The sequence below is a fragment of the Pleurodeles waltl genome, chromosome 10, assembly GCF_031143425.1.
Source record: "Pleurodeles waltl isolate 20211129_DDA chromosome 10, aPleWal1.hap1.20221129, whole genome shotgun sequence".
Taxonomy (NCBI): domain Eukaryota; kingdom Metazoa; phylum Chordata; class Amphibia; order Caudata; family Salamandridae; genus Pleurodeles; species Pleurodeles waltl.
In genome coordinates, this window is record NC_090449.1 from 886,275,201 (window position 1) to 886,298,420 (window position 23,220).

The window sequence follows — 23,220 nt, forward strand, 5'->3', positions numbered from 1 at the left end:
AAGGCCCATGTGTAACTACCTTTTGAGTGAACGTGCTGGATTACTTCTAGTTGGCCACAATGCTGATTAAATGCTTTGAGGTGTGTATTTATGGTGTTCTTTGGACACAATCTACCCCCTATATGATGCTTCACCTAAGGCGACGTCTGTGAAACATTTTGTTTGTTACTGTATTGTATTGTACTGTAGGCCACAGTTCAAGAGCTGATGCTTGAGTTACAAAGTTTCTGGTCTCTGCCAAGGGAAAGTAGCTTTTATAGTACACAAAACAAAGGCAGGCTGTTTGGGAAACATGGAAAGCCCATATATGGCTTGTGATAATAAGAAAATGTATTTCCCTCAAAGACTGTGCGTGGTTAAGATATTAGACCACAGACGCATCTGAGCAGTATTGGTAAATATTGATCTCAACCAGACTTGGAGTGTGGGAGAAATGTTGGGAAAAGAGGAGAGGGTGAACTATGGGCAGGCAGTTTAATGCAACAGGTTGGGCATGTTGACACACTTAACTGTTGGGGAACACTTCTTTTATTGAGGTGGTAATGTAATTGTTGGACCTGGCCCTTTTTGTAGGGTTACCCCAAACGTTTTGCCTTCCTCCTCCTATTTATGTGGCCTTCTTTTGTTGGTTTTAGGGCTATGGGCACTTTATCACTGCTCATCAGTGCTAAAGAGCATGTGCTTGGCATATTTGATTTACTTGTAAGTCCCTTGTAAAGTGGCATATATTATACCCAAGTTCTGTAAATTAAATGCTACTAGTGGACATGCAGCACAGATTGTGCCACCCACAGTAGTAGCCTTTCAAACCTGTCTCGGGACTGGCAGTGCCTGTGTGTTCAGTTTACTGCCACTTCGACTTGGCTTTTAAGACTACTTACCAAATCTTAAACTACCCTTTTTATTACACATAGGTCACCCCTAAGGCAGGGCCTAGATAGCCTTATGGGCAGGGCGCTGTGTAAGCAAAAGGTAGGACATGTACTTTTATGTTTTGCATGATCTAGTAGTGACAAACAGCCTATTTCATTTTTCACTACTGTGAGGTCTGCTCGTCTCGTAGGTAGCATTGGGAATTCCCTTATACATTTTTTTGTGATAATTACTGATCAGAAAGGAGTGGTTTTGTAGTGTTTGGTATGTTTAGAATGGTAATGATAAATCCTACTTACTGGGGAAGTTGGATTTCACATTCCTTTTGTTACAAATGCCACTTTTAGAAAGTGGGCATTTCTTTGTTCTTATAATTATGTGTGCTGTGCAGCCTGTCTCCAATCCAAATCTGGCATGGGTGACAGCTACGCTTTGTGCATACTTTCCAGACAACCACAACATAGAAAGGGCTGGGTGTGGCAGGGGATACATCTACATTCAATCGCATATTGATAGGTCTGGGTTAAAAGGGTTTGTGTGCACTTGAAAGGGTTCATTTGAAGTTGCCCCCTTGATCAAAAGTAATTTTGAGTATAAGTACAGGGGCTCTTCCCCATGTTTTTAGACACTTCATGGGACTTATAAGCAGATGGTGTTGGCTCAAAATGCTGCACATTGCCAGAGGACTGCTCTGCTGCCAGGAGGAACCGCCATTTGGACTACCTGCTTTGTTGTGCTGGTCTGTGGCCTACTGGTTGCTGGGTTGCAAAAGGGACTGTCACTTTGTAACTTGCCTGATATGCTGGCAGGTCTAGCTGCTGCTCCTTGTGTCCTCCAAGTGTTTTCCAAGGGCTTGTTGGCTTGCCCCTTGTTCACCACAATCTCAGAGCCACAAAAGCTTGCCCCCAAGCACCTCTACCAAGGGACTCCATCTCTTGAGAGTCCGGCAGCAGCGTGCTCCATCTGTTTTTTTTTTTAATTGCTCCTTGTATTTGGTCCAGCTTGTGGTGAGCAAATCGCTTGCGTCCCTAAATAAGCAGCTAGGCTTTGGGATGCTCACCGCCTGTGTGCCCATGTTCCCAGTACACCACTGGTAGTTGTTGCTGAAGTGTGCTGCCTCAAGAGTAATCCCTTGTTCAGTGTGGTTTCCCCACCCTTAAGTTGCAGGAGCAATAAGAGGGCTGATGAGCAGTCGTCGCCTCTAGTGACCGGGATGCAACATATCAGCACCCAGGAGGGTGCTTAGCCCATATTGAGGATTTTGGCTCTCATGCTGAGGAGCACTGGGGATATTCAGTGGCCCAACCACCATAATCCAGATTGAAGGGCCAAGTAGGGAGAGAGGCACAAAGCAGCTACAGCTGTGAGGCACACTAGCAGGCAGCTGCTCTTGAGTATTCTGAGCATGGGGAACCAGTTAAGGTTTCTCTGCTAAATCCTGCAGTGTGTTTGTGTGCCCCACACTGTTGGACCGTACCTGGGGTCACTTACTCCTTGGCTTAGCATTGAGGGGCAGACCCTCAGTAGAGTCCCCATCCACCACCGGGAAGTGGTTTTCTTTTTTGCTCTACTTAGGAACTTGTCTTACATAGGGTATGAAACATTGTAGGAGTTCAGGTGCTCCAGTGCCTCATGTTTAGTTTTTGTGATTCATGTAGCTTACTGGTATCTCGGTGATGTTTTACTTCGGATAATGAGGATTACATACTCCTACCAGATTACAGTAACACATAATATGTACTTTTGTGCCTATGTTTTGTGATTGTTACCATATAAAGTTTAATAGGGGAGAAGGTGTGCTGTGCCCCATGCGCTCATGGTGATGCAGTGTGGTTCATGTGCTTGTCATAATCTAACTGGCGTTACATGCACTGTTGTTATAATGTATGTTGTTTTGATACTTGCATTGTCAGGATAATGAGTACTATCTCCGGATTTTCATAGCATGCACAGTATTTATGATTCATGTTGTTTTGGTCTTCTTTATGTATACTATACTATATATATTTTATATAATCCTGTGTGGAGTCTTTTTTGTGATGTATTCATTGTGTTACTGGGTAATTGTGTTACGCAAACCCTTTACACATTGCCTCTGAGGATAAGCTTTCCTGCGCTGTGCCAAGCTGCCAGTGGGTGGTTTGGTGTGGAACTTACCTTTACTAGAGTGGGGGGTTCTGGCTGGTTAAGGTGCATACCCAAGCCACTCAGAACCCAAATTTCTAACAGTAATTTTTAGTTTTTTTCATAAAAGTAAAATTCAAAGGACTGAAATAAGAAACCTTAAACTGCTATCTCATCCTTATTAAAAAAAAGTTAATGTAATTAAATCATAGGATTAGTCAGCTGATAAAATGAACCAATTTATTTATTCTAAAACAAAATATGATTTTGACACTGTGCTTGAAAGCTTGTTTTTATCCGCTAAAGCACTGTCTAATCCCTCATTATATACTTTGAGCTGAAATAAGATTAAAGTGTGGGGTTGTGATTTTGAACCAGTACTACTGGTTTACAGGATTTTGTTTTGCATATTGTTTTTCATTGACTTGATGGATGTTATTGTTGGTATTTGACATTCAAATAGTGCTTGTAGTCAAATACTGCTTTTCAGTAATGTTACATGATGTGTGCCACAAACATTTGTCTCTTGAAACAAAATAAGATGTGGCACCTAATGACCAAAATTTAAATAGCCACTTGAAACACTCTGTTTTACAATTTGTTGTCAATATCCATTTATACAAATACAAAAATGTCCTCTTACATTCTGTAGTTCACATCATGATGTAGCTTAATGTCTAAAATCTTTCATATATTTTTGTTTCTAATTTTACAGCCAACAAGTCCCAAATTCGGAAAAGCAGACTCGTACGAAAAACTGGAAAAACTAGGGGAAGGATCTTATGCCACAGTATATAAAGGGAAAAGCAAGTAAGTTATTCACTGGCAAATTCATGTTTATTTATATTATCATTAGATCAAATGTAATTAAATTGTGAATTGTGATCCAAGTGTTAATGTGAGATTGAACTGTAGCTCTTTTATTTTCAAAGTGCAACTCCATAAGACTCTTAGAAAAGATAGATTTTTAAAAATAGATCTTCATTTTTGGGTAAGAAAACTTGATGATTTAGAAAATTTTCTTCCTGACTTCTCTCAGTACAAGTTCCATAAGCTCACTGAATGGTTGTAAAATACTTATTGGAATAAGACATATTGGTTCTGATGTAATAATTCTAATGGAATTTGTGTCCCTCAAACTCATCGATTCACAAAATGCCAGGCTTTGCAAGCACAGAATCTATATTTGCATTTGTGACTGCTAAATGTCATAGTGCAAACTTTGCAACCCATTATTAATTGTGAGGAAAAGGGGGTGTGAATTTGACATCTCCCCTTCTTAGTGAATCAAACGCGACTGTAGCAATGGTTTGCAACCACAGTTGCTGTTGTAAACTGCTGTTTGGATATTTACACCCTGAAGGGGGTGATATCGGACAACAAAATTGAAGCTGTCCTTTAAGGGGCTTACATTATTTGAATGCGGCTTGTGGGCATTTCAGGGGTAGCAGTGATCCAGAGGACTGCAGCATTCTTAACCCAACGCCACTCTCATCCTGCCTTTTTTTGAAGCCCTTGCACCATTTAAGGACATTTTGGGCCAGATGTATCATCACGGCCCTTTGCGATTCGGAAATAGCAATTTTTAAGAAATCGCTATTTCTGACTCGCAACGTGCCATTATCACATTTGCTTATCGGTAATAGCGATTTCTTAAAAAGAGCAAATGCTATTACCGAATTGCAAATTGCGATACCGGCCCCATTTGCAGCTATGGGCCTGTAGGCCCATATCTGCAAATTTTTTGCATTTCCAAAATTTCGATTTCTGAACCAGAAATCGAAATTTTGGAAATGCAAAACCCCAGGGCGCTGGGGGGCTAAGGCCCCCTCTGCTGCACCCCAAAACTTTTTGGGGGGACATGCAAGGTGCACAAATGCCAAAAGGGCATGTGTGCTTTACATGTGCAATTTAAAAATGCATTTTAAATGCATTTTAAAATTTTGCACCTGGTTACCACCTGGTTTCAGTTTATGGTATTTTGCATGTGCAAAATGCCATTCTGCAAAAAATCGCAATTTGCGATTTTTTGATGCATCTCTTTGCGACTTGGATTTTGCGACTCGCAATTTGCACCTCGCAATTTCCTACTGGAAATACTGAATCGCAAATTGCGACTCGCAAAACCAGGTCGCAACGCAAAAAATCGAAATTTTGGCTATTTCTTATTTTTGGTCTGCAAATGCCTTTCATGCATCGCAGAGCACTTATTTGCGATTCACACCGTTTGCGAGTGCAAAAAAGTTTCATACATCTGGCCCTTTGTGATTTGGAATACAGAATGCTGCAATAGAGGTTATTTACCTGTCAGCCTTCCATTCCTGTATTGCCAGGTATTTCAGTAAGATTCTCAAAAAGAATGTTGACGAATACATTTTAAAGATCGGGATTCTGCAAATTCTACTGAATGGTCATTTTTGAGCAGGCACAGATTTCCACATCCTTCGCAATACAAACATATTCTCCAGTCTCTGGGACCTGAAAATAACACATCAAGCCCTTGATAAGTTAATTATAAACAGTGCTTTCGAAGGAAATACAGATGTTTATATACTAGCTACCCGAGGGTAACTTTTTTGCTACTTAGAATTGGTGATACATTCCCATTATAAGTACTGCAACACTGCTGAGAAGTGATTTTTAAACTTCCTCTCAAATTAAGGAAGTGCAAGTACCCAGTACCTGGTAGTAACCGCTGATTTGAAAGCCTGGTTATAAGTAATTCTTAAATGCTCCCATTCCTCACACCATATGTCAGCGTACCCCTGCTACGGTTTTGTAACTCTCCATAAGGGTTGCACGTTATTGCTGACGCCTTGTGCGTAATTTAAACAGACCCCTAATAAATGTTTCTTTCTACTCAAATAAATGTTTTATATGTCAATTTGCTCAGGTACGGATTTAGTGCCGGTGATGACTGGTGTGACAGTCATTGTTGGCAGGCCCCCAGTATCAACCTTGACCACAGATTCCCTCACTGCCACCCTCCAACTGTGCCCCTCATGTTTTATAGTACTTCTCTCACATCTGTTTAATTTCGTTTCTAGCGATGCTCATGTCCATGTAAGGTGTCAGAGCATTTAACATCACACACATTGTACAGACACAATAAATCATATGTCTAATCAGTGCATAGGAAATGTTACATAAAACAATGACGACTACAACATGCAGGCGTTGGATGATATCAGTACTAGTAGGCATTATACTTTAAGATTATTTATTTGGCCTGAAGAAGAACAAACTCAGGATTTAAAATGCAGCACAGAGGTTTGTGTTGGTATTATTAATAAGAATTTATTTCTATCCAAACAAGTTTTTTTTTTTAGCAAATATAGGATAATAAAAACTGGGGGGAAACCTACGTTTCTACCCTACGTCTTGCAGTTTGCATGTAGTTCTTCGATCCCATTTCATAGCTCCCTGGGATTGTAATTTATAAACTTCAATTAACAAATCCATATCTGTGACAAAAGCAATATTACACTGAACTTTCTACAAACAATATAATTCTGTAATCTGACTACCACATATGTTTTGCAGCAGGAACATTAACTCTGTGCACTACTTTATGGTCAGCCAAAAATCTTCAATTAGGAAAAACTCAAAACTCTCTACAACAATTACAGTAATCACCAGTATTATATATGTGTTTTTATTATTGCCTGAAAATTGCTGCAGCAGGTGCTCTTAGCACCATAAGACATTTCAAAGAGCGCCTTGAGCTCAGCGACTGTGATGGAAAACACTTGTTTCCTGTGGACTGCAGTGAAAGTCTGCAACTCTCAGCGTGTAGTCTTTTTATGGAATGCAAGCTGTTGCAGCTTTTACCTTTCTTTTTAACATTTTTATGTTGATTTATGTTTCATGTCTTTACTGTGTCTAAAATAACGCAGGTTTCATGAAAGAAACTGAGGTTTGTTGCAATAAATTACAAAAATCATGCTCTTTTATATTAAATTGGTTTAGCCCAACCTCTTTTTTTATTTTAACTAAGTTTGTTAATCAGCTGTCGGAAAACTAGTTTTGTTAATCAGTTGCCGGAAAATTCCCACAGTCTTTGGTCATAAATATATATTTCACGTGATGTTAATGCAAGATTTAACTGATAATTTTCGCACTTGAACACCACTAAATCCTTGGCAGTCATTCTGTTTTTCACACACGCGAGGAAGTAGGCAATAATGCTTTTAATTATCCACGATAGGTCAATGGAACCAAAAAAAAAAAAAAGCTTCCGCAATGCCAACGAATCTGGGTTCTAAACAATGGTGTATGGGATTGTTAAGTAATACCAATAGATAGTGTGAAAATGGATATGTATTTGTGTAGATCCAAAAATATGTAGAATAAAACAGGTAAGGTAAAAGTTGCAGTTTTGAGCCAGACCGAAAAATCCATGTAGGTTAATGACTGCTCTCCTCCCATTGGTGCTTCTGCCAAAAAAGAATATCATCAATTATCTAGTTATGTAAGACAATTTAATAACGTGTATGTGCTATTGAAAATACAACCTCATGCAGTTGGATAAATAAACAAAATGATTGCAGCTGTGGGGGGAACCTGCACTTTTTTGTGAAAGCACACAACTTCTGCTCAATCAAACTTATACCCCTGGCTCCCAACATGTAGGTGGAACTAAAGACCCTGCCCTGCTATTCTCACATAATTGTCTGGTAGCAGTTACGTTGTCAAGCCACACCATAAAAAGAGCCATATTTTGCCATTGGTAGCTGCAGTGACTTTTTCTACTCTGTACTTTGATTCAGAATGTTCAGGAAGTGAATAGGCTTGTGTCAACAGCTTGTGTTAAACAGCAACATAGGACTGAAGTTATGCTTTTTGTAATTTTTGCTGAAAGACAAACACTTCTTTCATGGTGGTTAGTGAACACATTTTAGCATCCCACAATGTTTGACAACATGCTCTGATTCCATACCCAATTGTGGTCTCTTGGCTCTATAGAGCCCTCAGGAAATTGAACACCCCTTGTTTTAATCCGCAGTTACTGAAATATCACATATGTAACACAAAAAAGTGAAGAATCTTCTGGAGTGCCAATGGCCCAAATTAACATGGTGATTTCTTTGAACTACTAATCCCTAAGATTCATCTTGAATACACAATAACTTCCCTCCAATACTTAAATAAGAATTTACACAAAACTACCACTTAAGCTAATTTACTGCAACACCCTCTTTCTACCCATTAGTGCCTCTTCTCAAGACGTTATGGTTATTGCAAAATCTAGTGAGACTGTTCATTACTAATAGAGGACATATGGATCAGCGAGGAGGGGATGTGGCCTAGTGGCTAGAACTTCTGAGTTTGTAACTTGGGGAACTAGGTTTGAATCATGGCCATGGCTGAATGTACTCTCATTTGGGACAGTACACCTAGTCTCCCTGCACCTAAAAGTGGAAGTTTGTGTAACAAAGCCTGCTACTATTTTAAAGCAGTTTTAATGCCCTTGGGCCAGGTTCACATTTAAAAAAATTGCAAGCAAGTAAAAATCACAACGATAATCACCCAGGCCTCACAAGGCTACATTTCTGACTTCCAAGGAAAGATGTTAGTTTAAAGTTCTTATTCTGGCACACATACATCTGTTCATAACAATTCTTCCAAAACCATGTCTAACTTTATTTTGCCTTAGTTCAAAGCAAAACCCCTTAGCCCATTGAACACCTATTAAAGGGATACTAAACAGGTCCATGCTTACAGTTGGTAAAAGATTCATAGTCAGATGTGCTATGATATGTATGTGATTTGAAGACGGCACAGGGTTCCTGGCACTGAGGAGAGAGAAATATTCCTAGTATCCAATGACCTATTGAAATACTGCATGATAGAGACAAGTTTAAGGATTTTTAAATGTTATCAACTTTGTTACGGGCCCAAGTTGCAGGCTGAATGAATTTCCTAACGAAGGAGCTAAGAAAAAGTAACTTCTGACCCTAATTGTTTAAATCTAGGAATATTGAGGAAAAGCTGGGCAGAAGACTTTTATTGTTCTAGGAGGAAGATACCAATGTAGAGTACTGTTAATAAAATGTTTTCAGTAGGGGTGTGTTGAGCTGGAGGCAGTTGTTTTTCATCCAAGCAGTGACGTGCTCATGCAGTTGGCAAAGTTTGCTTCAGCGGTGCTGGTTGAGTCAGTAAGGGAGAGGATGAGCTGTGTCATTGGCATAGGATACTATGTTCATGCATGGGCTTAGACAATGTCTGCGAGTAGCATCATGAAAACGTTGAAGAGTGTTGGGCTGAAAGATCATTCTTGCGAGACTCCACTGATGAGCTTCTTGGGTTGTGAGGTGAAGGGAGAAGTCTAACCTATTGAGTTCTGCCTGTGAGGAAGGAGGAAATCCACTTGAGAGTCTGCAGATACCCAAGTGCTGAAGGGATCAGGGAATTGTGGGAGACAGTATTGAAAACTGCAGAGAGGTTGAGGAGGATGAGTGTAGCCATTTCTCCTTGGCCAAGGATGCTTCTGATGTCAACAGTGGCCACAATGAGGTCGGTGTCTGTTCTGTGTTTGGTGCAAATGCCAGAATGAGAGCTGTCCAGGAGGTGATGGTGTTCTAGGTAACCTCCAAATTGAGTATTAGAGACTGTTCTCCATGAAAAAGGCAATTACAGGATGGTTCTGTAGCTAATGAGGGTGTTTGGTTCCACTGTTGGTTTCTTGAGTAGAGCCCTGACTAAAGCATTTTTGCAGCAAGATGTGAAGGTGCTTTTCGAGCTAGGTTGGAATCCAAGATGGCGGCCGGATTTCCCATCTAGCCCATCTCCAGATCACACGCGGCTCCCATTCACCCACGAAAGCCGCGGATGCCGCGGACGCTGTGCGCCTGCAGCACGGACCGCTGCGGGCGCTTCACGGCTTTCTGGCGGCCCCCGCTAGGATCGGGGCCGCGTCGGCAAGCACTGGAGGGCCCCGCAAGAAGATGCGAGCGCGGCGCTCGCCCTAGACCCGCGCTCCTGTTCCTCTCGACCGAGCGCGACCCCCGCCGTTTCTTGGCAACATTGGCTGGCTTGTGGGGTGTCTGGGATGCCCTGATGGCGCTGAAGTTAAACAGGACCCCTCGCTCCTTACGGGCACGGCAGAACCAAGATCCAGGAGGAACCAGAAAGGATAAAAAGCTACCGGTCCCCGGATTGAAGGAGCACAGCAATCCTCAAGTGAAAGGGGCCCTGCATAAAACAACCGACATGGAAAAAGACACCAGGTACTCTGTTCCAACAATGTTTACTAGCATGATGCGGCTTAAGCAAAGGTCCACGGAAAAGGCAGTATGTGATTCGCAATCTAACGTGCCAGGAGTCAATGATGAGCAGGTACCTGCTGCATCTACATCTCTTGAAGTACTCACTCCTATATGCAATGCAGGGGGGAGGGAGCCACCCAGTCGAGAGACCGATAGTACAAGCCCAGGAAAGAGCTGGGAGGTGGTGGCCCCCCCCCCCCAATGGGGTGTGAGAAATTATCTGAGCAGGAACCCAAAGACGCAAATCAGGGGCCTCAGGAATCTAATCCAGAGAAATGTGAAATACAACCTTGTACGTTAAGCTGCAAGTTAAACTCGCAACAAGCTGAGGGTATGGCCAAGTCCCCAACGACATATGAGACTACCCCCCCAGCTCCAGTCCAGAGGGGTAAAGAGGCGAAACCAGTAAACACTGATCAGGGGCCATTAGATACAGCCGAAAACTTTTTTTCTCTCTCCGATCAGTCTAGAGACTCAGACTTAGACGAAGAAATTCCTTTAACAGACTCATGTATTGATTGTAGCTCTGCAGCAAGTATCTGGGTATCCAACTACTCAACATGTAGAAGAAAATCAGTCGAGCAAACTGATGTTAGGAGCAGTTCAGGGGCCAAGCTTAGGAGAGACCTGCTCAAGCCTCAAGAGGAGGATGGTGAAATGCAGTGGGACTAGTCGGCAACCCAACAGGCCTTCTCGAAAAGTGATTCGGCCTGCAGTACTCTAGTGCCCCCTTCCATGGGTGGCCCTGCAGAGCCTCCCTCGTTGGATCTTATCTACAGGACAATGGTTCAGAATCATGAACAGGCACAGAGGGAGAGCAGGAAAATGAAAGCAGCAAACAGACAGTTACAATTATCCATTAAAAAAGTGGGCAAATCTTGCCAGGACATTGGTGCACGCATCGCCACCATGGAGACTCGAACTGAGGAGCTGGAAATTGAAGTTAAAGCAGCAACAGCACAGACAACGACACAAGGACAGCAGATCTCGGATATTCAATGGAAACTGGAAGATGCGGAAAACCGCCAGCGGCGGAATAACTTGAGGATTTTGGGTATAGCAGAGGACCTTGAGGGGCAGGATACTAGGGCCTATATAGTTTTACTTTTTAAGAAAGCATTCCCAGACCTGATTGGGTGGGATTGGGAAAAGGAGATTCAGAGAGCACACCGTTTTCCGTTAATGAGGAAAAAACAAGCCTTGACCTCTGCCGGTAGAGACCAGAGCTATCCACGGGCTATTATAGTGTATTTTGGTAATTTTTTATTGAGACAGGCTGTGTTTGAAAAAGCCCGCCCCAACTCAAAGGTGATGGTGGAAGGTGTATCATTTTTTAGTAGGCCAGACTTTGCACATGCCACTGTAGAGAGACGGTGGCGACTCAGGCAGATGATTGCTCAATTCCAAGAGTTGGGGGCGGAAGCCTACTTGCTAAGTCCTGCACGTCTAAAAGTTGTCTATAAAACAACTATAAGATTCTTTCTCTCAGAAATTAAGGCAGGGGAATATGTACAGCAACTGAAAACTGGTCAAGTGCAGGGGGTACGGGAGAAGGGGGGGGAGGGTTTGCCGTAAATAGCCGTTTATATGTAAATGTATGTGATACTGATTGGGGGTAGGTAAACTCCCCCCTCACTCCGCTCTCTACTCTCCCATTTTTCTTTTTTTTCTTTTCATGTATCTCTTTTTGGTCCTTTTTTTTTTTTTTTCTCTTTGAATTGTTTATTGGTCAAGGGTTTCGATCGGGAGGGTGAAGAAGAGGGGCCGCGGGTAAGGATTGGTAAAAGATGTGTGAAGGTTTTTTTTTACGTATGGGTGGGCTGACGGGAGCGGGACTGGCAAATACCATCTTACAGGCTCAGAAGCCTGGCGATTCCATTTGTAGGGGTAAGGGTTGGGGGGTGGGTTAAAGGAGGGTGGGGGGGTCACAGGGACAAAAAGGATAATGGGACACACAGCAGGGGGAGTGGGGATGGCTCTCATCAGTGGAAGAAGGGACAGGGTGTGAAAGCAGCAAATTTGAATGGGGCATACAGGGGAGCCAGAAGGACCAACATCCATGAAAATGGGACAGTTAAGTGAAATACGTATTGCCACAGTGAATGTTTGTGGGCTCAATAATAACAAAACACAGCAGCTGGTAGGAGAGGTTTTCAAGTCATGGAATGTCGATATTATTTGTATGCAGGAAACACATATCCCAGTTACACAAAAGCAACTAATGGAGTTCTATGGCTGGAAGCTAGCGGTTTTTACACGACAACACACAACCATTAGAGGGGTCGCGATATTAACTCGGATCAGTACTTTGGTTATACATAAACAATTTGCTGATAAACTCGGTAGGCTGGTTCTGTTGGAATGTTCGGTTAAGGGGCTAAGGTTCACTCTATGTTCTATTTATGGATCCAACACAGATGATCCAGAGATACTGGATTGGCTTAATTTAGAACTGGCGACCTGGGCAACACCTATCATAATGTGTGGAGATTTCAATATACATTTAGATAACAAAGAACCCATTCAGGAACAAACACTCTACCTGGGTAGAAAGAATAAAGTTTTTAGGGCACTTCAATCGTTGGCCATTAATCATGGCTTGATCGACGCCTGGCAGCTGTGTTGCCCGCAGGACTCAGGGTTCACCTTTTTCTCTGGCCCGCATAAGAAATTAGTCAGGTTAGATTACTTTTTTGTGACAGCCTTTCTACAAAACAAAATAAGGATCAACAGACTTCCTAGAATCATATCAGACCACAACCCATTGGTTTTGGCTTTAGAGATTGGGAGAAAGGGCCCGCAGCCTAGATCTTGGACATTTGATAGGGCACTATTAGCCGATCCAGGGTATATTCAAAAAATGAAGGAATGGATCCCAGAATTCTTTAAGATAAATCAGGACTCTGCTTCTTGCCAGACAGTTTGGGATACATTCAAAGCTGCTGTCAGAGGAGAAACCCTGAGCTATGGGGTAAGAAAGTAGAAAATACGCATGGATCAGCTAAAATTAGTTCAGACAAAGCTGGTTAAAGCAGAGCAGCGACTAGAGGAAGTGATCCGCAGCGGAGTAGAGATCGCAGACATTCTGTGTGAGGTGAATATCATTAAGGCAGAAGCAACTAAGATCTTTATGGATAAGGCTGCTGCAAAATTTTTAGTATATCGCCAGAAATGCTATGAGTATAGCGGGAAAGTGGGCCAACAGCTGGCCTTAAGAATAAGACAAAATCAGGTATTTGGGAGCATTAAAAGTTTAGTGAATGAAGGGGGGCGGATAGTGTACAACGGTCCAGAGATTATGGAAGTTTTTAGACGATTCTATCAAAAATTATATACCCAGGAAGAACAGCCCCAAGAAGAGGGAAGGGACCGATGCTACGTGCAATGAGATATCAGATCAGTTAAGAGAGGAAGATAAGGCAGCTTTAGAAGCACCTATGACATTGGAAGAGTTGGAGATAGCAAGCGGGAAGGCGACAGGGGGGGATTTAATTCCACTGGAATTCTACAAAGTTTTTTTTGTGGAGATATGTAAACAGTTGCTTAATTTATTTATTGAAGTACAAGCAGGGGCTCCTCAACCGGCCTCCTGGGGGGAGGCTAAGATAGTAGTCTTTTTGAAAAAGGACAAGGAACCCACGCAGCCTGGTTCATATCGCCCAATTTCTCTAATTAACAGCAATGCCAAAATTTATGCTAAAATACTCGCCAGTCGCCTGAGTGTAGTAATCTCAGGCTTAGTATCTCCATGGCAGCATGGCTTCATCCCGGGGAAGAGCATGGCAGATCATATAAGACGAGTCATCACGTTACTTGATGTTAGTGCAACAGCCAAGTTTCCCATGACAGTAATCTTGCTAGATGGGGAAAAAGCTTTCGATCGGGTTCACTGGCCCTTTTTATGGTCTGTCTTGCGTAAAAATAACATCGGTCCCGGGTTTATTAAAGCAATTTAACAGCTTTACCACAAACCAACGGCTACGATACAAGTTGCCGGGCTAAAGTCGACCTCAATCAGTATCCAGAGAGGTACGCGACAAGGGTGCCCGTGTTCACCACTGCTTTTTGCACTATATATTGACCCCTTGATCAGGAGAATGATCAGGAATGATCGGATCATTCCAGTCTCATTGAAAGGAGGGTGTATTTTAGCATATGCAGATGACATTGCGGTGGTGACCACGGACCCCAGGACTGCTATATTGGAAATAGAGCAGGAAGCCCTGCAGTTTGGGAAAAGATCTGGCTATTTACTGAACAAAAGTAAATGCCAAATGTTGGTGAACGACTCAATAGATTTTAAGGATGAGCGGGCGCTGACACAGGTACAATATTTAGGTGTTAAACTCACAGTAAACCTTGACGAAGTTGTGAAAATAAACATGGGCCCGATTTTAACAAAGACTAGGAAAGATCTCGCTCACATTAACAATCTACATTTGTCACTTATGGGACGTTGCAACGTGATAAAAATGGTCTTTCTACCCAAAATACTCTATCTCTTTAGAACAATCCCCCTAGAGATTGGGCAAGACTGGTTCAAACTAATAGAGGGATTGGTTAATAGTTTCATTTGGTCCTATACAAAGCCGCGCCGGGCTTTCCACTATATGACTCTTCCTAGAGAGAAAGGGGGGTGGGCACTTCCCAACTTTAAACTTTATTATCTGGCAGCTGTGCTTCAGTATGCACAGACACTTTATGTCACAGATAGATCCGGGCAAGATGCTCTTCCCTCGATATATACCCTGATTTTGGGCAAAGAAGCAGATGCAGTCTTTCTGCGGATTTTGGAACTCAGCTACTACAAAAAGGTTAAATTTAAGGTAATCTATGCTGCATTTAAGGCATGGACCCAGGTTAAGCGCAAGATAGGTATAGGACGAATCTGCTACTACACTCCCTTGTGGATTACTCCCACGTTTCCGGCGATATTTAAAGACCACTATTGTTTGAGGTGGAGTAACCGGGGCATTCATAAAGTCGGGGACCTTTTTCATTCTGGCAGCCACTTCAAATCATTTGAGGAACTGAGTGTGGAATTTGCGCTGGAAAAAACAGACTTTTTAAATTTTTTACAGATTAGAGCTTTTCTACTAACTAGTATGACCCAAGGGTGGCACATAGACAAGATTAAACTAATGGAAGTTTCACGACACCCCACTAGCTGCGGCATTAAAAACCTGTATCCGCTGCTTCTAAATGCTATATTGGACGACCGGGTTTTACTTGTTAAAAAATGGAAAGGAGGGGTTGGAGCTAAAGAGATAAAGGTTTGTGAATCTATGGAAATGGCACGGACTGTTTTATTGTCTGCGAGCCCGCAAGCTCAACATTTTATGGTATTGTATAATTTATACTATACACCTGCTAAGATTGCGAGCTGGGGTAAAACGATGGGAATCATGTGTCCACGATGTGGTTGCCCGAATGCAGATCTCTGTCATGTTTTTTCAATGTGTAAAACTGGAAAGGTTGATTACCGGGATATCCGATATATTGAAGAAAATCTTGAAACAGACTATCTATCTACACCTCAAATGGTTTTGCTGGGAGTTGATTATGCAGTCTGTAATAATCGAGATAGATATTTCCTGTTCATAGCAATGTCGGTATTTCGCAGCTGCATAGTATCTCTGTGGCGTGATGTAGATCGCCCCACGATTTAATCAATGGTTTTCACGACTTTTATCTATGTATCACTTGGAGAATAGCCTGTATGAACTAAAAGGAGCAGTGGCCGGTAAAAGACTCACTAGAGTTTGGGCACCCTTTTCTGCATGGCTCTCGGGGCCTTGAGAATATGATTAATTAAATAAGTAATCTTATATGAGATCTTTAAAAGCAGAAACTATGACTATTGATTTAGAATAGAATGCATGTTTCCCCTGTATGACAACATTGATGTACTTACGACTCTTTTTATTTCTCTTCTTTTATGATGCAAACATGTAACCCGCTGTGTGTTCTAAATTAAAAAAAAAAAAAAAAAAAAAGAAAAAAAAAAAAAAATGTGACAGTGCTTTTCGAGGTGTTGATAGCGGTGAGCACGGCGGGGATTATGGTTCTTCCAAGATTGAATATGAAGTGGGGGCATGCATCTAAGGGGGCTCCAGAATGAATGGCATTCATCAGGGCAGCAATGTCTTTATTCAGAGGGGGCTTCCAGTTGCTTTGCAGCTGTTTGACAATGAGGAGATGCCTTGCTGAGTGTTTGTAGCAGTAAGTTGTGGGTCAAATGTGTTGTAGATCCTGGCAATCTCCTGTTGCAGGAAGTTTGAGAGGTCATTGCAGAGTGCTCGGGATGGGTTAATGTCATTGTTGGCGGCTGCGGGGTTTGAGAACTCCTTGACCATGGTGAAAAGTACTTTGGCGCTGTTGGGGCTGACTTTGAGTTTGAGAGTTAGGGCCTTTTTCTTTATGTTTTGTAGTTGTTGGTGGTAGAGTTTGAGGATGGCTTTGTATGTGTATATTGCAGTGGTGTTTTTGGCGAGTCTCCTTTTCCTCTAAAATTCTTTGCAGTGGCGCTTGGACTCTTCGAGGTTGTTCGTGTACCAGGTGAGTTTTTTGTTGCTTTCACGGTCTTGTTCCTGGTAGAAGCAGTGCAGTTGGCACAGTCAGTGAGCCATTTATTGAACAGATTGGTGTCTACATTGAGAATCCTGCTGTGGTTTGGTGAGAGTTCCTAAAGGGTCTTGGTCAAGTTTTCTTTAGATATTTTGCCCCAGTGTCTTAGGTTTTTCTGGGGGGGGGGAGGCTTAGTGTGGGAGTATCCTGAAATGTATGATGTAGTGGTACGACCGTGTGAGCGGGGTTGTGTGGGTAGTGGTGAGCCTGTTATTGGAGGAGAAAATAGGGTCTAAAGTAGGGCCTGCTGTGTGTGGGTTGGTCCTTTGATGCTCTGGGTGAGTCTGAGGTTGCTGAGGCTGTTGAGGGCCGTGGAGTTAGGATTCTGTGGTATCTTCCATGTGGAATTTGAGGTCCTTGAGGAGGATGTAGTTGGTTGATCTGATGGAGGGGGGAACAATGAAGTTTCCGATGTGGTTGCATAATTCTGCTTGGGGGCTCGGAGGATGATAGGTGAGGGTTCCTTTCAGGGTGGGGTTAAAGACCATTTGTATTTTGAAGTGGAGTTGTTCTATGAGGTCGGTCCTGGTGTATGATTTTGTAGGTGGGCAGGATGGCGACGGCGAAGTGCAGGTTGGAGAGTGGGTTGATCCATATTTCTATCAGGAAGAGAAGGTCTGGTGTGTTGCTGTTGAGGAGGTCCCAGATTCAGTGGAATGTTCACTGAGGGATCGGACCTTGAGGAGCATGGCAGTTGACAGTTGGTGTGAGGTGGCTGTAGCGTGCATCTGTTGTTTGGCATAGTGGAGTAGTGGTGGTGGCTGTGGTTGTTGTGTCGCATTGGATGGCCATTGGGCAGGGGTTCCTGGCACTGGGCATGATCCAGGCACAGATGGGCTTACCTTTAGAATGCCTGCCATGCATGTCTGCTGAGCAGATGCGCTGCAGCCTGCATTAACTTGGTCCTGGGGTGGGCAGAGCTTCTGTTGGCAAAACCTTGAGATGGAAAACCCAGGCAGTGGCTGTGTCAAACGAGTTCAACTAGATTGGGCTGAAACAAGCAGGAACTGAAGGCCCAGGCAAGTGGCTGGCTATGTGCCCAGGTGCCTACTTTATAGATGAGGAGCACAAAGCAGACAAGTCCTGAGAGAACTGTATACACACAAATTGTGTGTACTGATTGAAAGTAGTAGAAGCTCAAGAAATAATGGTTATTGTAAATAGTTCTAGGTCAGCTGCAATCTCAAGGAACAAAGCAATGCTAGCTCAAGAAACCTAGAAGGAGGTGTGGCATGAGAAACAGAATATAACAGGAAACAGAGGCTGAATCAAACGAACACTGCATGAGTGACCACAGCTGGGCTGAATAAAGGGGTGGCTTTAAAAGAGCTCACAGATAGCCACATCGTTCAGGTATGTTCAGGCTAGTATCTATCAGACAGAGATGTGTTGATTCCTCCATGCATCTTTGGCCTAGAAGATGGAGAAAGTATTTGAGATAAATGTAGACTTTTGTGAGTCACTCACTTTCTAAATGTCTTTGCCAAATTTGCATGAAACCAAGAGCATAAGACCCTTCCATCAGAAGGGTTCTGAGAGACACTTTAGGGCAGGAACTTCTCTGGACAGTGTTCCTGAGTGCATTTTGCCACACTGTTCTTGATAGGTCTACCAGTCCAGTCATTTCACCTGCATCATCCTCCAAATTCCCACTGTCCCAACCGAGCTTTCTAGATCCTCAATGAGAGAGATTTTATTAAGCCTGACATTAGAGGTATGGGCCTGTGTGTCTGGGTCACATGACCAGCTTACTGTACGCCAAAGCAATACACCAGAATACATTTATTCACATTTGTACCCCACCAAAATAAAGCAAAGAACAAACATATGACTTGTCTCTTGAAAATTAATTAACAAACTACCACCACTTATCCACAAATAATGGTCCTCCAAGGAAAGACCTTTTGAATAGATTAAAGTTGATCTCCTGTGTCAATTAGGTACATCTAACATAGATGGCAGTCAGAGATTGTACCATCCTGGTTGGGGAGTACTATGTTATGTTAATGATTCAAAATTATCCAAAAGGCGTTATGAACATGCTATAATGCACATACTCAAACCAAAGGCCAAAACACTGCTTGGTGTATTTGTCATCATGGGCCTATCCCAAAGTTTGCTAGATGTCAGATCACACTACAGGGAGTGCAGAATTATTAGGCAAGTTGTATTTTTGAGGATTAATTTTATTATTGAACAACAACCATGTTCTCAATGAACCCAAAAAACTAATTAATATCAAAGCTGAATATTTTTGGAAGTAGTTTTCAGTTTGTTTTTAGTTTTAGCTATGTTAGGGGGATATCTGTGTGTGCAGGTGACTATTACTGTGCATAATTATTAGGCAACTTAACAAAAAAAAAAAATATACCCATTTCAATTATTTATTATTACCAGTGAAACCAATATAACATCTCAACATTCACAAATATACATTTCTGACATTCAAAAACAAAACAAAAACAAATCAGTGACCAATATAGCCACCTTTCTTTGCAAGGACACTCAAAAGCCTGCCATCCATGGATTCTGTCAGTGTTTTGATCTGTTCACCATCAACATTGCGTGCAGCAGCAACCACAGCCTCCCAGACACTGTTCAGAGAGGTGTACTGTTTTCCCTCCTTGTAAATCTCACATTTGATGATGGACCACAGGTTCTCAATGGGGTTCAGATCAGGTGAACAAGGAGGCCATGTCATTAGATTTCCTTCTTTTATACCCTTTCTTGCCAGCCACGCTGTGGAGTACTTGGACGCGTGTGATGGAGCATTGTCCTGCATGAAAATCATGTTTTTCTTGAAGGATGCAGACTTCTTCCTGTACCACTGCTTGAAGAAGGTGTCTTCCAGGAACTGGCAGTAGGACTGGGAGTTGAGCTTGACTCCATCCTCAACCCGAAAAGGCCCCACAAGCTCATCTTTGATGATACCAGCCCAAACCAGTACTCCACCTCCACCTTGCTGGCGTCTGAGTCGGACTGGAGCTCTCTGCCCTTTACCAATCCAGCCACGGGCCCATCCATCTGGCCCATCAAGACTCACTCTCATTTCATTAGTCCATAAAACCTTAGAAAAACAGTCTTGAGATATTTCTTGGCCCAGTCTTGACGTTTCAGCTTGTGTGTCTTGTTCAGTGGTGGTCGTCTTTCAGCCTTTCTTACCTTGGCCATGTCTCTGAGTATTGCACACCTTGTGCTTTTGGGCACTCCAGTGATGTTGCAGCTCTGAAATATGGCCAAACTGGTGGCAAGTGGCATCGTGGCAGCTGCACGCTTGACTTTTCTCAGTTCATGGGCAGTTATTTTGCGCCTTGGTTTTTCCACACGCTTCTTGCGACCCTGTTGACTATTTTGAATGAAACGCTTGATTGTTCGATGATCACGCTTCAGAAGCTTTGCAATTTTAAGAGTGCTGCATCCCTCTGCAAGATATCTCACTATTTTTGACTTTTCTGAGCCTGTCAAGTCCTTCTTTTGACCCATTTTGCCAAAGGAAAGGAAGTTGCCTAATAATTATGCACACCTGATATAGGGTGTTGATGTCATTAGACCACACCCCTTCTCATTACAGAGATGCACATCACCTAATATGCTTAATTGGTAGTAGGCGTTCGAGCCTATACAGCTTGGAGTAAGACAACATGCATAAAGAGGATGATGTGGTCAAAATACTCATTTGCCTAATAATTCTGCACTCCCTGTAGAAATGACTGCAGCCCCTCAGGGAGGACCTCAGACTGACCTGTAAAAAATGGGCAGGTGGGCATGCAAAATAGTTCTAATTCCTGATTATGCAGGATGGGCCCTGAACTACCCATTTCCTCATTATCAGATCAGTGGGGGCAATATTATGTAATACAGTACTCTATAATAATGAATGAGGCACGTTATATGTGTGGTGTGCCTGATGCCTTAAAGTGTTGATTCAGGGCTGATTTAGAGCTTGTCGAATGGGGTATTCCGTCCCAACTGTGAAGCCTGCCAAATTCCAAGTGCCATTGAATATTATGCAATTGTAATACAGCGCACAGCATATCCATCAAAATTGTGATGGAGTACTCATCTGCTAAACTCTAAATCAGTATGATTATTTGATATATATATATATATATATATATATATATATATATATATATATATATATATATATATATATATATATATATATATATATATATATATATAGAAATGTGAAGTTCAGTCAGGAAAACCATTATACACCTGGATTACATGACTTATTCCTTTCATTCAGGGTCAATGGAAAGCTAGTAGCACTGAAGGTGATCAGACTACAAGAAGAGGAAGGTACTCCATTTACAGCCATCAGGGAAGGTAGGTCTATTTTAATTTATTGTATGCCCGCAGCATAAGTTTGTAATTCACTATTGTTTGAATTACCCTGTCACTGAACAATACTTATTTCTGAATGATAACAGGAGATATGTTGTCTTACATGTTTTTGAGACATAGCCGTAGCTTTTTGTTCCTTTGTTGCTCCTTGCTAGGATTTTCTCGATTTTCTCAATTTGTCACCAACTTACCAGTGAAATGTTTTTCTGACTTGCGGAAGTATGCGTTTGCTGCAGAAACAATTAATTTGTAGGAACATTATTTTTAGGTCAAGCCTAGACAGCACATGGGCTGTCGCTTAGCGACCTGTTGTATCTCCTTTGTGGGCTTATAGCCCACCTCTGATTCTTTATTTGTTCTTTTGATTGATCTTTAAAAATGCTTGCCTGAGAGTGGTGAATTCTTCCTTATTGTTCCTCCTCTTTCTGTTTTGTTTCCTCCCATGGAGCACCACCCTATTACTTGTATTCTCACACCATCTTCTTTATCTGCTTCTTTTGGGCACTACTTTTTTATTTATTTGTTAGCTGGTGGTGTTAGTGGCAGCTTTCTTTTTTAAAGTTGGTAGTGGTTTTTGGGAGGAGGCATGGGGAAGCAGCATTTGCAATTCTCGCTTTCTTTTCAGTTGGAAGCTTTTTCGATAACAACCTCACCTTCCTGGTCGGTTGAGGGCTTGTTATCTTGACTCTGCCTTTTCTCTACGGTTCTCAGCTCTGGCAGAGGCATGAAGAAGTAATTGAGGCTGCTTGCCTTGCGCTGGAACCAATGATTTGGTATATGCCATACTGCTGGACACCGGATTATTTTTACTACTCTGGCACATGTCCACCCAAAGGTATTCCAGTTTTCATTAATGAGCATGTTGTGCGGTGAATGATTGCCACTGTACTAAAAGAAGAAAGACTAAAAAAGCACCAGCCCTTGCCGGTGCAGGGAAGGGAAATTGGTGGCCATTTTAAATGTGTTTTTGACACTGTCCCCACTTATTACTTTAAAATGTACGCCTCTGCCGCCAGACTTGTATCCATATCAAGCGCTTTTGGCTTCTGAGGTGCACACACTCCCTTCCGTAATCTTTGCCCCATTGTTCTTTTGTTGCCTGTGACAGTCTTTGACTTGCCTTCCCTGACCTTTCTTTGGGCCTTTTATCTTCTTATTAAAGTTGCAGCACTCTTGCGGATGGCCGCAACTCGGGCACTTCTTACTTGTACCTTGTGACATACAAGTTGAAGACTCCCAGTTGTCCATCGTAGGTGCTATAATGCTGCTTTGCTAACTGTGTTAAAGTATTATATTTTAGTGGCCTAATGCAGCAGCAGTTCACTGTATATTTTAAAGGTTAGTACGTTGTTTGCAAGACGTCATATGTGTGTTGAATAGCTAAACATTTACAAGGGCCAAAAGGCGAGACCTATTGGCTATGCCAATGCTTGTTTATACTTGCTGCTAATAGTTTTCAATGAAAGTGTATGGCGTTTTACTAATTTCAAAGCATTCCCTTTCTCTTTACTATTTACCACTACATTGCATTTCTTTTTCTATTGATCTCCAATCACTGACTAGTTACCCTTTAGTGAAGCCACAGTGATAACTTTTTTTTTGATTCAGCTAGTTTGATACTGGCTGTTTTGGTCTTGGACACTATTTAGTTGTAACTTGAAATGTACTTGGAATTAGTAGACAATAGTAGAATGAAGGGTTCCAGAAGGATAATGCTTGTACTGTGCCTCTTGTGACTTGCTTTTGGTGTCAGACTTGTACTTCTCATGAAGTGTGACTCTCACATGTTTTTGTATAATTTGTTTGTTACATAAATATTTTCATGTAGTCACACTACTCCATCCAATGAAATCCCTTCCAAAGGGCATTATAAGTTGTGATAAATACAGTTGTGCTTTTTCCTCTGCATTCAGGCCAATTCAGGGACTATCCCACTCTCTGAAGAAGTAGGATATTCCTTGAATTTTCTGACATAGAT

The 23,220-nt window shown here is 42.2% G+C and overlaps 1 protein-coding gene across 6 annotated transcripts in view; it reads left to right on the forward strand.

The window, feature by feature from the left end:
* The window catches only part of CDK14 (cyclin dependent kinase 14), a 1,910,605-nt gene that overhangs the window by 673,910 nt on the left and 1,213,475 nt on the right, over window positions 1-23,220 (forward strand). For all 6 annotated transcript variants that reach the window (XR_011199184.1, XR_011199185.1, XM_069211609.1 and 3 more), the window contains 2 exons: window positions 3,713-3,807; window positions 21,145-21,224. Coding sequence is in view for 4 of the 6 variants with exons in the window: in XM_069211609.1 (XP_069067710.1) it covers window positions 3,713-3,807; window positions 21,145-21,224 (175 nt within the window). In the remaining 2 variants the exon portion in view is untranslated. The remainder of the gene's footprint in view (window positions 1-3,712; window positions 3,808-21,144; window positions 21,225-23,220) is intronic.